This window comes from Dermochelys coriacea, chromosome 9 (assembly GCF_009764565.3).
Source record: "Dermochelys coriacea isolate rDerCor1 chromosome 9, rDerCor1.pri.v4, whole genome shotgun sequence".
Lineage (NCBI taxonomy): Eukaryota > Metazoa > Chordata > Testudines > Dermochelyidae > Dermochelys > Dermochelys coriacea.
Window position 1 is genome coordinate 34,177,266 of NC_050076.1, and position 14,389 is coordinate 34,191,654.

The 14,389-nt window shown below is 42.9% G+C and overlaps 1 protein-coding gene across 1 annotated transcript in view; it reads left to right on the plus strand.

Moving 5' to 3' along the window:
- The window catches only part of DNER (delta/notch like EGF repeat containing), a 292,812-nt gene that overhangs the window by 275,430 nt on the left and 2,993 nt on the right, over window positions 1-14,389 (plus strand). Inside the window, exons 11-12 of the mRNA XM_038417626.2 lie at window positions 195-326; window positions 10,529-10,775. Of these exons, the coding sequence (XP_038273554.1) occupies window positions 195-326; window positions 10,529-10,775 (379 nt within the window). The remainder of the gene's footprint in view (window positions 1-194; window positions 327-10,528; window positions 10,776-14,389) is intronic.

The window sequence follows — 14,389 nt, forward strand, 5'->3', positions numbered from 1 at the left end:
GTTCAGCTAATTCAACAAAAAATGTCACAAATGTGGTCTTTATTCTTTCAATAAATGTTTGATATATGAAGATGAAATAACTAATATTAATGACAACATTGTGAATCTAGCTAACTTTTGCTTTTAGTGACTGAAATGACACAACTGGCTTGACACATGATACATCCACAAGCATCTTTCTTTTTTACTTTAAGGTGAAGAATGTGAATTTGATATAAATGACTGTGACAGCAATCCGTGTCACCATGCTGGGACTTGCATAGACCAACCCAATGGTTATACGTGCCATTGTCCACATGGCTGGGTTGGAGCAAATTGTGAAATTCGTAAGTGTTACGAAGATTGTTTGTGTTGCTTTGTAATAGCCTTTTGATATATGTATAACTCATTGTCTGGGAAATTTCTAATAATGGACCAAAATTATACTAAAAGAATCGTAGGCAGTTCTTAAACAATACCTCGATATGCACAGAATGAAGGAAAATGCACTCTAAAAAGAATTATAATGTAGCAAAGTTGCATAAAATCCTGGAATTAGTCTTTTAGACCAAACTTTCTAAAGTGTCCACTGATTTTTAGGTGCTTCTGTTTCTAGGTGTTCAACTTTGAGACACCATATGTCTGATTTTCAGAAGTGCTGAGCACCCATAACTCCAGCAGAAGTCAGTGTGAGCTGTAGGTGCTCAGCACTTCTGTAAATTGAACCCAAAGTGTCTCAAGACGGGCACCCAAAATTGGTGGCCATGTCTGAAAATTTTGACTGGTGCACCTAGTGATTGCAAAGTTTAATTTCACAATTGTGATTATACCTTAACTCGCTAAACGTAAAGCTTACGGGCCTGATCAGTAATGAGCTGCCAAAATCTTAACAACCAGTTCCCTCCTCACGTGGCCTGCCCCAGACCCCTGCCGCATGCACCCCCTCCCATCCCATGACTGCCTCCAGAACTGGGCAGGAGGGTCTCGTGGGCCACCGTAGTGGGTGTCTACCCACCCCGCCCCTGAGAGCCAGAGGGACCTGCCGGGTGGTGAGGTGGGGAGTCCCGGCAATACTCACCTGGGGCAGCTCCCGGGAAGCATCCGGCAGGTCCCTCTGGCTCCTAGGAGCCCGGTAGCATAGCTCGGGGCGAGTGGCCGCTCCCCTCACTGACCACATCAAAAGTGGTGCCTTAGGCGCCGACTCCATGGGTGCTCCAGGGCTGGAGCCCCCACGGGGAAAATTTGGTGAGTGCAGAGCTCCCACCAGCAGCTCCCCACCCTGGCCCATGCCCGGCCCCAGTTCACCTCTGCTCTGCCTCCACCTCTGCCTCTGAAAACACTGCCCCGCTCTGCTTCTCCGCCCGCTTCCCGCGAATCAGCTGTTGGCGCGGGAAGCCTGGGAGGGCTGAGAAGCAGGCTGTGGCTTCGCGCTCAGGCCCAGGGAGGCAGAGATGAGCTGGGCCAGGGAGCGGTTCCCCTGTTCCTCCCCCCCCCGGGTTACCTGCTGCGGTGTGGGCAGCCCTCCTTGTGCCCCCCCACCCCAGCTCTCCTCTGCTCCACCACCTTGGGCCTGAGCGTGAAGCCGCCGCCTGCTTCTCAGCCCTCCCAGGCTTCCCACACGAGCAGCTGATTCACGGGAAACCGGGGGGGGGGAAGGCGAGAAGCAGAGCAGGGCAGAGCATAACTCAGGGGCGGAGGCAGAGTGAAGGTGAGCTGGGGCGGGGCGGGGAGGGGAGCTGCACCCACCAAATTTTCCCCATGGGTGCTCCAGCCCCGGAGCACCCACGGAGTCAGCGCCTAAGGTGCCACTTTTGGCCAGTTGTTAAATTAAGAAGGGAGGGACAACCGGTTCTAAAAGGGCTTCTAAATTTAACAACCAGTTCCAGCTTACCACTGGGCCTGATTTCAGAGACTCCCATTGACTTCAGCTGATGCTGCAGATGAAATGCACATCTGAAAAGCAGGCCCTATGTTTATGCTTCACTGAGGCCTTGTTTTTGGTCTTTGACAGCACTTCTGTCTCCTTTACTGGGAAGTTTAATGGTATATTTGACCATTTCACTGTTCACATACTACAGTGAAGGATCCCTTCCAAATATCAGATAGTTACTCAGATTGATTTAAGGCCTTGAAGCTGCCCAGTGCAGTTGCAGACTGTTGCATGAATAAGTGCAAGATAAAAAGGAATGAACAGAAGGTACTCAGGAGAATCCCATCCTGCATTAGTGAGAACCTGGCAGAATGTCACAAAGTTAATCCTACTGGAGTAAAGCCAAAGAAGTACATGTGTAGTTAAGCTCCTCTATAATAGGGGGATCAGATTTTGGACCATGTCTCCTTAGATATGGCCACTTTCCACCCAAACCCTTTTCTTTTTAAATCCTATGCTCTTGAGACTGATTTCTGCACAGGCAGTGCCTAAAGCTCAACCTTACTTCTACTCACATGTCACCTCTGCTCACCCTTCTGTTGGAGCGTAATCACTCCATACTTTTTATCGTGTAAGCATTTGCTAGATTAATGCCTAAATCTATGCATTTGTTGTTCGTGAATTCAGTTTCATTGATTAATCACAGGACAGCACAATTACAAACCATTAAAGGTACAGTGTTGATGATATCAACCACTTCAAGGGCTAAATTATGTTTGGTCTCTGTACAAAGTTTTCCTTGCCATCTTGAGTCCTTTTGCAGGGTCTCTTGCAATCCTTTGATTTCTGCTTCTGGATAGCACTGCTGGCCACTCCCAAGATAATAAATCCATTGTGTGTCTCACCTTTGATTTGCAGACAGTGCATGCTGCCTGTTAGAAGGCAGTGCGTGCTGCAGTCCAGGGAGCTCTTAGGTGCAGTGCCTTCTACAGGTCCTCTTATAGAATTGCTTCTGCGAGGCAGAGATGAGCCTTCAATAGGTCTGTGAGTCCTGCTCAGGCATAGTGATACCTGAACTTGGCACATCTATGTAATCAATAAGGCAATACCATTCTGAGTGACTGCAGCTTCCTTATGTGGTAGGCAGTGGGCTGACAGAAAAATGATTTTAATTCCTTGAGATATGCAGTAATCCTCTAGAAATACATTCCCAGGAGTACCTTGATATAATAATTGCATTACTATTATGGAATGGAATTAAAACACATAAAAGGAAGACAGGCAGAGCTATGTACTTACTGGGCACTGCAAAGCTGAGCTATGAAATTAGCAGCATCTGTTCAGGGATCCTCCTTTGTATCCAGACTTCTAGATCCACTGCGGGCTTGGTCCTCAGGTAGGGTCCTGCGTGTATAAGCAGAAGGGGAAAAGTGATGAGCAGGACCGAGAGCAAGGGAAGCCTCCTCTGCTGCACATCTGAAAAATTACTCCTGCCTGATCAGAGGAGAAAGCTTGTGAGGGGAATTTATTGCTAAGGGTACATCTACACAGCAAAAAAAAGTGTGTTCTTAACTCAGGGTATCTAACTCAGGTTAAAATAGCAATGAAGACACAGCAACTCAGCTTTTAACTGCATTAGTAGCTTGAGTTCAACCCCAGGCTCTTCTATAGGCGTTACCTTAAGGTGCTAATCCAAGTTAAAAGCACAGTTGGCGTGTCTTCACTGCTATCTTAACTAGATCTGAGTTAAGAACACACCTTTTTTTGCAGTGTAGAGATGCATTATGTGCCTGATTAGCAAGATGAGATTCATGCCTAGGCCCATGATTCTAAGACATCCACTCTACTCATTTACCCATTTGTAAGTAAGGGAGCACACAGGTGCACACAGAGCTTAGACCTCATTCTGCTCAGTGGGGAGAACTATCTGTCTCTCGGCTTAACCCTGCTTGCACTCAGACATGGAAATCAATGGGAGTCTTGTCATTGTCTTCAATGGATTGTGCGTTTCACCCCAGTTGTGTCCTGGATGATCAAGGTCTGATCTTCACATTATATCCCTGGCTTCCTTAAGCATTGCCTTCACCAGCAGTAACCCCTCGTTGGATCTCTTCTATAGCAGCTACATGCACTGATGACACTTACTACTGCTGTATAGTGAGACTTACTGTGTTAGTGTGTTTCAAAGTCCCACTGACAGGGCCTAGGCCAATAGCCATGTCTGTCTTCCACCCCATTCTCACCAGTGGTGGCCCTATAGACATCTTAGTGTTAATGACTTGGATAATATCACCTGCTGATGCTGCAATCAGGAGCCTATAGCTATTTACCTGCCATGTTAATGTTTAGAAAATAGATTTATACTATTAGGTACTGTAAATCCCCTCTTCTGGTCTTCAAACAACCCCTCCAACCTTGCCAAGTCCATCATTGGAAGTAAGATCCCCACTGACCAGGACCCACCAACACCAAGCCATAACAACAGTCTGCAGGTTTTGCATCTTTCTCCATTGCTACCGTAATAAATACCCCCCCACAACACACCCTTTAAGATACCTGTGTCCTACATAGGCCTATTACAAAATACGGTGTACCTCATCCAGTGCACTAAATGCCTCTGTAACAACTATGTGGGTGAAACAAGACAATCACTATACTCTCTAATGAACTCACACAAAAAAATGATAAAAGACAAAACACCCTATTGGCGGCAGGCCAACATTTTTCACAAAACGATCACTCCATATATAACCCCTCAATCCTTGTCCTCAAAGAAAACTTGCACACTATCTTCAAGAGATGAGCCTGGGAACTTAAATTTGTAACTTTGTTAGACATTAAACATCAATAAAGACACTGGATTTGTAGTTCATTGCAGCAATCTATACCATACTAACCGTCCTTTGTCCTATGACTGCAGAGGTATGGCCTCTTACAACATGTTAATGCCTCATGCTACACAATCTGTTCCACCTTGCATTTAGCTGTGACACTCTTTCCCAGACCTGAAGAAGAGCTCTGTGTAAGTTTGAAAGCTTATGTCTTTCACCCACAGTAGTTGGTCAAATAAAAGATATTACCTCACCCACCTTGCCTCTGCAAATAACATGTCATTTATAGGGCACCCGCCTAGAAAACCTACATGTGGCACTTTACAACAGTCAAACATAAATATAATACAAACCAAAAAAGTTCAGCACTTGGTGTAAATCTACAGAATTAAATTTATACCTTAAAAACACTTAAACTTTAAAAAAAAAAAAAAAAAAAAAAAAGAGCCAGGATTTCAGCTTGTATATAAAGGATTACTAAAATAAATCTGGATGGATTTCTGAAGAAATCTTTTTTCAGAATAGGATTGAAAACACTTAATCTTCAATAGATTTTTCAAAAGAGCCGTGTACCTCAGGTAACTCGTTTTCTCTGTCTTTGAGTTGTCTGAGAAATGACTAAATGGTTAGAGGCCAAGTGCAATTTTTAGTATACCTACAAAAGAAAAGGGCCATATTCAAACCTGGTATAAATGGGCATGACTCAGGGCTTGTGTACATTTAAAACACGACAGTGGCACAGCTGCAGTGCTTCAGGATAGACACTATTTACACTGGGGGAAGAGGTTGTCCTGTCAACATAGATAATCCACCTCCCTAGTGGTAGCTAAGTTAATGGAAGAATGTTTCCATTGACCTAGTGCTGTCTATACAAGGATTTAGGTTGTCTTAATTATGCTGCTAAGGAGTGTGGATTTTTCATACCCCTGACCAGTGTAATTAAACCAACCCAATTGTCTAGTGCAGACCAGGCCACAGTTGACTTGACTGGAGTTGATCCTATTGTGTATTGTCTCAATTTGGCCTATTGATTTTTATATCTCAACTAACCTGCCTCCATTTCAGCAGTGTATACCTCATTGTCAGAGCCAAGAGGACCATCCATCAGACAGCCTCAGCAGTTTCCACATACTGACACACTGGAAATTAAATTCACCACCGAAGCACTAGCTTCATGTGATTGATCCACCCTCCTGACCTGATTGACTCAAACATGCGATGAAGTCGAGTTCCAGACTTTCACAGGAAATGGAGTTGGTGGTGTAACTCAGCCACATTCCTAAACTGATCCAGCCTTGCCTTTTATGATGAGCTGCTGTTAATCAGAAAGGAGGCTGGTGAGATTGTGCATTACTTCATCCCTTTGCAGAGAAACTGTCTAAAATTGGCAGCTCCACATCCTGTGCAGCTTTTTCACAACTGGTCCAACTATCTGTTACACTGGGGTTATTGTTTTTACAGGTATTTCAGGGTTAAGGCTCTTCAACTACCTGTTAAACTGTATCCTTTAACTATCTTCCAAATATTCTCCAGACAGTCAATTCAGTAAGAAATAATTTGCCTCCCAATGAAACCCCACATCATTTTGAGGTCTTTCCCAGTGACAGCAGTGTCTACTGAAAAACAATGGAATTAAAAATAAATCCTAGAGGGACACTGCAACCAACCTGAGTTACACAAGAGAAAAATTTTCCCACTAAAATTAAATACTCTTGGCCAATGAGGTTAATGTAAGGTTAAAGTTTGCAACTATGTATAAAATTGTCCATTTATAAACCACTTAGTGTCTACACATTATCTTTCAGCACTAATATCTTTTCAGACGCTACAGATATGGATAATCAGCAAGGAAAGTTAAACGATAGTATTACTCAGAGAAAATCATTTACAGAGTAATCCTAGGAGTATATATGTATATGTCATAATCTACAATCTTACTGAATCTTATCATGGTTGCTGTGACAACTGAGAAGATCATAAATTTGAGTCACCACCACTTTCTTCTTAATCTTTGGAATATGTGCCATGCATCTTTCAGATTTTATCTATGGAAAAAGAACAGAAGAAATTCCTCACATCCTTATCATCCAGAGATTGAAGACAGTGGGTCAGAATCAGGTTTTCCTTGCCTCCAGTGGAGATATATCTGCTGACATTAGGTCTGAATTTGGCCGAGTGTATTTTACAATCTGATAGAACAGTGTCTGATAGATGTGCTATGGAGCAAAAACAAAGGCTTTTCCAAAACAGAAATAAACTCCACACAGCTGGGCAATTTCATTCACTAGCAAGCAGAGAACATTACAATATTAAATCCTTAAAAACGTTACATAATTAAATGCTTTGTGGTAGAGATTGATCAGAATTTCAGGGTTCTGTGCAAAAGCAAATACAAACAAGCAGCCTTGAAAGCTTACTCAGCTGTACAAAGGGTACAAGATATTCTGAGCAAACACAAACTTGAGGAAATAGTGGCATCAATCTTTCATCATCTCCACAGAAACAAGAACACTGCCCATTTACCTCCCTCTCAGCCTGTCACTGAGCTGTCCTACCTGATGTTATAACCTCACTATTTCCTCGCACCATTGTCCAAGTGATTTTTGAATACCCTGTAGCCTCCTTTTGTACCACTGCTATACATGGTCAATCAGTAATCAGGACTCTGTCCCCAGATGCCACCAGCAGATGAGCTCCTAAAATCAGTCATCTATTGGCAACAGCAACTCTAAGACACCTTTGACATAATAAATAAGTCCATAATCCCACAGTATATTATTAAGTGCTTTGCCCCAGTCTGGTTTTAAGTATTCAGTGGGCCATTTAAGCATGGTGGATGGAATCTGACATGGCAGGTTCAATCATGAGGTGAAAATAAATTATAGACACAGTGTCAGACTTGTGCGTCCAAATGGATCTCCGTTCACTGAGATTGAGCACTGGTTCCAAGCCATTTACAATGCCTGCAGGAGCCATGAAAACATTCAGTTCTATCGTAGCAATTGTGGGGGGGACCCCAAAGCCCACCCTTAACATTTTAAAAGATTGTCAAGAGTTTACAACAGATGGGGTAGAGGTGATATTCAACTGGAGGTAGTTTGACCAGTGATAGAAATCACCGGATTTGAGGACTACAAGCAAGCAATGGAAGATTCAAATCTTCCAGTCAGTTTAGATATCAGCAGTACCTTGATGAAAGGAGATGGAGCAGATAAGATACAAAAAGTCACCTCTAAACTAAGGGCTTAGTCTTTTATTTAAGGTACCATCCTGTAAGAAAACCACATGAGGCATTCAGCCTCAGAGAGGATGCAAAGGGGTTGCACAGCCTATGCCTGCTCAGTACTGTAATTCCTTTATCAGGTCCAGGGTGCTTCCTGCAATGTGATCAGTTAGTTCTGTATGTGTAGGGGGCTAAAGCCAGGATCTCACCTCCTTATCCCTTTGGGGCACCCCAGAGGAGTAAGGAAGGGAGCAGCTTTTCTCTTTGAGCACAGGGACTGCAATTGTGGTGGATCCTTCCACCTCCTCGCCCTCGCGTACCTTTGTAAGGGCTAGGAGCAGTCTGGCCCTAAATGAACTTTGACTGTATTATAAAACAAAATCTGTTTATTTAGAGTCCAATCACCCAACATAAAACATGCAGAGACTCAGTACTGTTTATGTGATTTTTCCTGATGATTAAATAGCTGAAATGAAGTGGAAATGTTTTGATGCAAAAATAATAGGCTTGTGTTCAAAGGCATCAGTCTAATGTGAGGATACACCAGGGGTACGCTATCTCCTTATCTGGATCTCACACACGGAGTACTGAAATGCTTTCTTTGCAAGTGAATCCTGCTTATGTTATCCAAGGCAGACAACTGTAGTCTCCCAGGACGTGTAGCTGAGATTTAAAAACTGTTCTTTTTTGCTTCCTTGGGTAGAAAGTATGGGAAGCTCAGGACTTGGATTGCCTATAATCAAGTAAGTCTACTTGTTTATGGCTGTATATTGCACTGCTTGAAAGACTTAATAGTTTAATAGTTGGGTCTTTAATTTTTTGCAAACCCTTTGAGATATATGCTCGCAAATCAATGAGAAAGTTACTCCACACAGGAACCTCTTTTACCAGTATTTCCAGCTGCTTTGCCCTGCAGGAGTCCTTTAAATTATTTAATTGTGTCCAAGAACGATTCTTTTTTTTTTTTTTTTTTTTTGCAAGTGAAGTAATAGTAGCAATTGTTGGTTTTAAAGTGCTACATAAAAGTGAGTGTCTCAAAGCTGTTGAGCGAGAATCTCCATCACTGGAGATTTTTGTGGGATCTCTGTCACTAGAGATTTTTTAGGGCAGGTTAGACAAACATCTGTCAGAGATGGTCTAGATAATACTTAATCCTTCCTTGAGCACAGAGACTCTCAAGGTCCCTTTCAATCCGACAATTCTCTGATTCCAAGAAGATCTGGAGCATGCTCTGGAAGTAAATATAAATCACTGCTGATAATACTTGCTGATGAGACAAATATTGGCAGAATGGTAAATAATGATGAGGACAGGGCAAGTCATATAGAGTGATCTGGTAAGCTGGACCCATTCAAACAAAATGTGTTTTGATACAGTTACGTGCAAGGTCATAAATCTAAGAGTGCAAGTCATACCTACAGAATAGGGAACTGTATCCTAGCTCACGAAAGCTTATGCTCAAATAAATGTTAGTCTCTAAGGTGCCACAAGTACTCCTTTTCTTTTTTGCGAATACAGACTAACACGGCTGCTACTCTGAAACCTGGAAACAGTGACTCTGAAAAGGATTTTAGGGGTCATAGTGGACAAGCAACTCAATATGAGTCCCGTCCCCGCCCCTCCCGCCATGAACTGATGTGGCAAAAAGGGCAAATGCAGTCTTTGGATGTATAAACGAGGGGAATAGTGAATGGAAGTAGAGAGATGATTTTACCTTTGTGTATAGCATTGGTGACGCCAACACTGGATACAGTTCTGGTGTCCCCTTTTTTTTAAACAGCTGTTGAAAAATTTGAGGATGCAGAAAGGAGCCACAAAAATTATTCAAGAGCTAGAGAAAATGCCATACAGCAAAAGACTTACAGAACTCAATCTGTTTGAGAGGTGATTTGATTATGGTGTAGAAGTACATTCACAAGGAGAAAATATCGGGTACCAAAGGGCTTTAATTTAGCTGAGAAAGGCAGAAGAAGAAGCAATGACCAGAAGTTAAAGACAGACAAATTCAAATTAGAAGTCAGGCATCAATTTTTAACAGTGAGGTTGATAAACCATTGGACAAACTACCAAGGGAAGTGGTGGATTCTCTCTCTCTTGAAGTCTTCAGATCAAGACTGAATGCCTTTCTGGATTCAGTCAAACACAAGTCTTAATTCCAGGGTAGCTGTGTGGAATTCTGTGACCTTTGTTTTAAACAGAAGAGCAGACTAGAAGATGTAATTTCCTTCTGACTTTGAAAGCTATGAATAAATGATGAAAGTATAGATGGGAAAATGGAGGTACAGAGAAGTTAAGTGATTTGCTCAGGGCTATAGAGAAAATCAGTGGCAGAGCCAGTAATTAGAACCCTGCTCTTGTATCTATTGCAACTGATGATCATCAATCAGCAGTTACAGGGCCAACTAAAATCAAAATTATCTTTCAGATTTTGTGATACTGGTATTTACAACATGTTAAATACAGTTATGTCCAAGGCTGCGCCTCAAATGTAAAATATAATTTTAAAGTAGAATATCATTAACAACAGAAGTCTGTACAGAAATGTTGGAAATGAATGCACCCAAAACTTCTATTCAACAGGAAATAATAATTTCATTTTTGTATTTATTTATGTATTATTGCCAGATCTGCAGTGGAAGTCTGGGCACATGGCAGAGAGTCTAACGAACATGCCTCGTCATTCCCTCTACATCATAATTGGAGCCCTCTGTGTCGCATTTGTTCTAATGCTGATCATTCTGATTGTGGGGATATGTCGCATCAGCCGCATTGAATACCAAGGCTCTTCCAGGCCAGCCTATGAGGAGTTCTACAATTGTAGAAGCATTGACAGTGAATTTAGTAGTGCAATTGCTTCTATCCGACATGCCAGGTTTGTTGTGGGGAAAGGGAAAGTAAATGGAATCTCTTTGCTATATCTACTTCAAATTCTTGTGTAGTAGCACAGCATCAGATAATTGCTATTGACAAATATAAAGGCTCCACTGCTTCCAAATTAGAATATAGCATTATTTTAATTGCTTATCGTTATATCTGGGCTATACTCTGGTCTCAGTTAAACAGTGTGAATCAAGTGCCGCTCCATTGAAGGCAGTAGAGTTCTGGATGTACACAGTGTAACTGAGAGATGAATCTATCCCTTTACATCAGTCTATAAGGTGTTTCAGTTTGGGAAGTGTGCAAGTATTTTGTTTTATTTTGTAAGTTTTTATTTTTCTTGTTATATTTACACATTTCAAAATCTACATATCAAAATTCCATACTTTATCATCCATGTACTTTGGGTAATAATGAATAATGCATTTGGGAAATTTTATTTGTTTTGTTGCATATATTTTTCAAAATTATTTTGACACCTAGCAAAACAAAACAAAATTCCTAAATAATTCATCAAAATACCAGGGGTTGATATCTTGTGTGTGATTAAATCATTGGACCGAGACTCAGGCAATCTGGGTTCAGTGCTCACCTCTGTCACAGATTCCTAGTGTGACTCTGTTCTGTGCCTCTGTTTTTCCATCCACTAAGTGGGTATAAGTCATATCTGCCTCGCAAGAATATTGTGAGGATAAATACTTTAATAGTTGTGAGACAGTCAAATACCATTGCGCTAGATGCCCAAGAAGAAGATAGATTAATTTGAAAAAGTTTTTAAAAGAAAGTTGCATGCATTTTGTTCAGTGCAGCAGTCTAAATATAATTAAAACATTTCACACCAACTACAATGAGTAAATTGCATTTGAGATTAAAATGTGTAGTTTAGAACTGCTGTTTGCGAGATAGTAATGGCAAATACCATCAGCATGGGAGGCCATTGTGTTAGTCTATAAATCAGTTTCCATCCTGCTCCTATGCCAGGAGTGGGCAAACTTTTTGGCCCAAAGGCCGCATCTGGGTGGGGAAATTGTATGCAGGACCATGAATGTAGGGCTGGGGCAGAGGGTTGGGGTGCAGGAGAGAGTGTGGGGTGTGGGAGAGGGTGTGGTGTGCAGGAAGGAACTCGGGCAAGAGGTTGGGGTACAGAGTGCAGAAGTGGGCTTGGCAGGGGGTTGGGGTGCAGGAGGGGTGCAGGATGCAGCAGGGGGCTCGGGGATTGGCGTGCAGAAGGAGTGTGGAGTGCAGGAGGGGTGTGGCGGGGGCTCAGGGCAGGGGGCTGGAGTGTGGGATGCAGGAGGGGTTCAGGGTGCGGGCTCTGGCCCAGTGCGCAGCAGGGCTAAGGCAGGCTCCCTGCCTGCCCTGGCCCCGTGTCAATCCCAGAAGTGGCCAAAGCATCCAGCAGTGGCTCCTGGGAGTGGGGTGGGGCAGGCGGCTCCACTGCACACTACCTTTGCCTGCAGGTACCAACCTCAAAGCTCCCATTGGTTCCTGGCCAATGAGAACTGCAGGGGGCAGTCCCTGCAGGCAAGGGCAGCGCATGGAGCCCTCTCCCCCAGGGCTGCAGGGACGTGGTGCTGGCAGCTTCTGGGAGTGGTGCGGGCCCAGGGCAGGCAGGGAGCCTGTCTTAGCCCCGCTGCACCATGGGGCTGGCAATCCCATGGGCTGGATTGAAAGCCCTGATGAGCCAGATCCGGCCCCCGGGCCATAGTTTGCCCTCCCTTGTCCTATGCTGATGTAACAAACAGCTGTTTAAAGTAGGTGTGTTTAAACTGAATATTTAATTTCAGTAGGCAGCCAAATAAGAACTGGAAATGGTGTATGCCTGCAGCTAAAATGGAAGCCAAATAATGGACGGAACAGTTAATGATACAGTCGCATGTATCAGACGTGATCATTTACTGTTCATTCCCTGGGGCACCTGGCACTGGCCACTGTCGGAAGAGAGGATACTGGGCTAGGTGGACCTTTGGTTTGACCCAGTAGGGCTCTTCTTATGTACTCTGGCTGTGCCTCTTTCAGTTCTCTAACCAGGAACAGGAAAGAGTATTTACTCTCATCCACCTTCTTCTGATAACTGGAACTGTTAGTATGCCAGGCAAAAGGATGATTTAGCAATAGTGTGGTTGGCGGTCATATTTTCCCAGTTTTTTGTATTGTTCATTCTCTGTGCAAGAGTGTTTTCCCAGATGTAAGGAGAAGTGGTCATTGGTGACATTTAAAGAGAATTCTGAGGCCTTGTACACAGCAGGGATATGCGACCCAAATAAAAATTGTCACAGCTGTTGGTGCTGCTCTTAGCAGCTGAATGTTTCAGCACAGAGTTTGGAATGTCCCAAGTATTGCTCATCCCCTTTCTTGGGACTTTCTTCCCTACCCTGGCTAGCATCTCCTGCACTGGAAGCCTAGGGCCCCCTAACCCTACAGGTTGTAGGGCCTCCTCTTCCTTTGATGTTATCTTGGGTGGGGAGGGGGTTGCTTGGTGGCTGGAATCTTTCTTCTGCTCCTTTATCTTCAAGGGGTACTGGATATTCACTCCCCCACCTCCCTCTTTGGGGGTAGAGAGGAAGGTGTATGGTGAGGTAACTGCTTCTCCTGCTCCAGGGGTGGGTAGAGGGCACTTTGACTATTTTCACTGCAAGTTGTTGATGGATGTGATGGAAACGGTGAAACAGTGCTGCTGTCAGACTTTTCAATTCTTGGGACCTGGACTGTTTGTTGGAGGTCTTTCCTTTACCTATATGGCCCGCTCTGAATTAATCTCTGCATAGGAACACCTTTTAGTAAAACCAGTGAGAGTCAAGGTGAATAAGCTCATAAAAAAGCCTTTAGATTGGGACTGCATTCATACCATTTTTTGAAGCCAGCATTCAGTAGTTAAGAAAAAGAGAGAATGCCAGAACCTGTAAATAAAAAGGATTTTTATTTGCACCTTTGTGAAATATATTCTAGTTAATGTCAATGAAAAGGAATATTTGAATTGCAAATATTTGTGTGCTGCCAAAAAAGGAAAATGAGAAATAAATCATTTGATGCTATATAAAAATCTACTATACAGCTGCCATGCTGGTACTTTTCTAAGATTTAGTGTGCAGATTTCAGTCTTTATTTCTGTTTCAGAAGGATAGAAAGCAGTATAAATTGGTGCTCCCAGAACAGGGGAGGAATCACAATTTCACAGTTGTCTTTTACACAGACGTGTATATATATTGAGACTACCAAGGCCTACATTTTCAAAAGTGACTTAGTTTAGGTGTTCAACCTGAGACATATTAAGGGGCCTGTTTTCAAAGAACAGGTTCTCAGCGCTTTCTGAAAATCAGGTTCCTTTTAAGGTGTCACAGTTTGGACACACAATCACTACTCACTTTGGAAAATATAGGCCTTGATATTCTTTATATACACATGTGTGGGTGGATGTCAAATGAAGGGTGTATTTTTACAGTGTGAATTTTTTTTTAGAATCAATAGCAGGTACATGTACAGGGAATAATAGACTCCTATCACATAATATTGTCAATCTTTTTTGTCATCTGCAACCTTTGTTGGTGATGATTTTGTTTTCTTCCAAGTCATTGATAAAAATGTTAAATGGCATAGAACCAAGAGCTG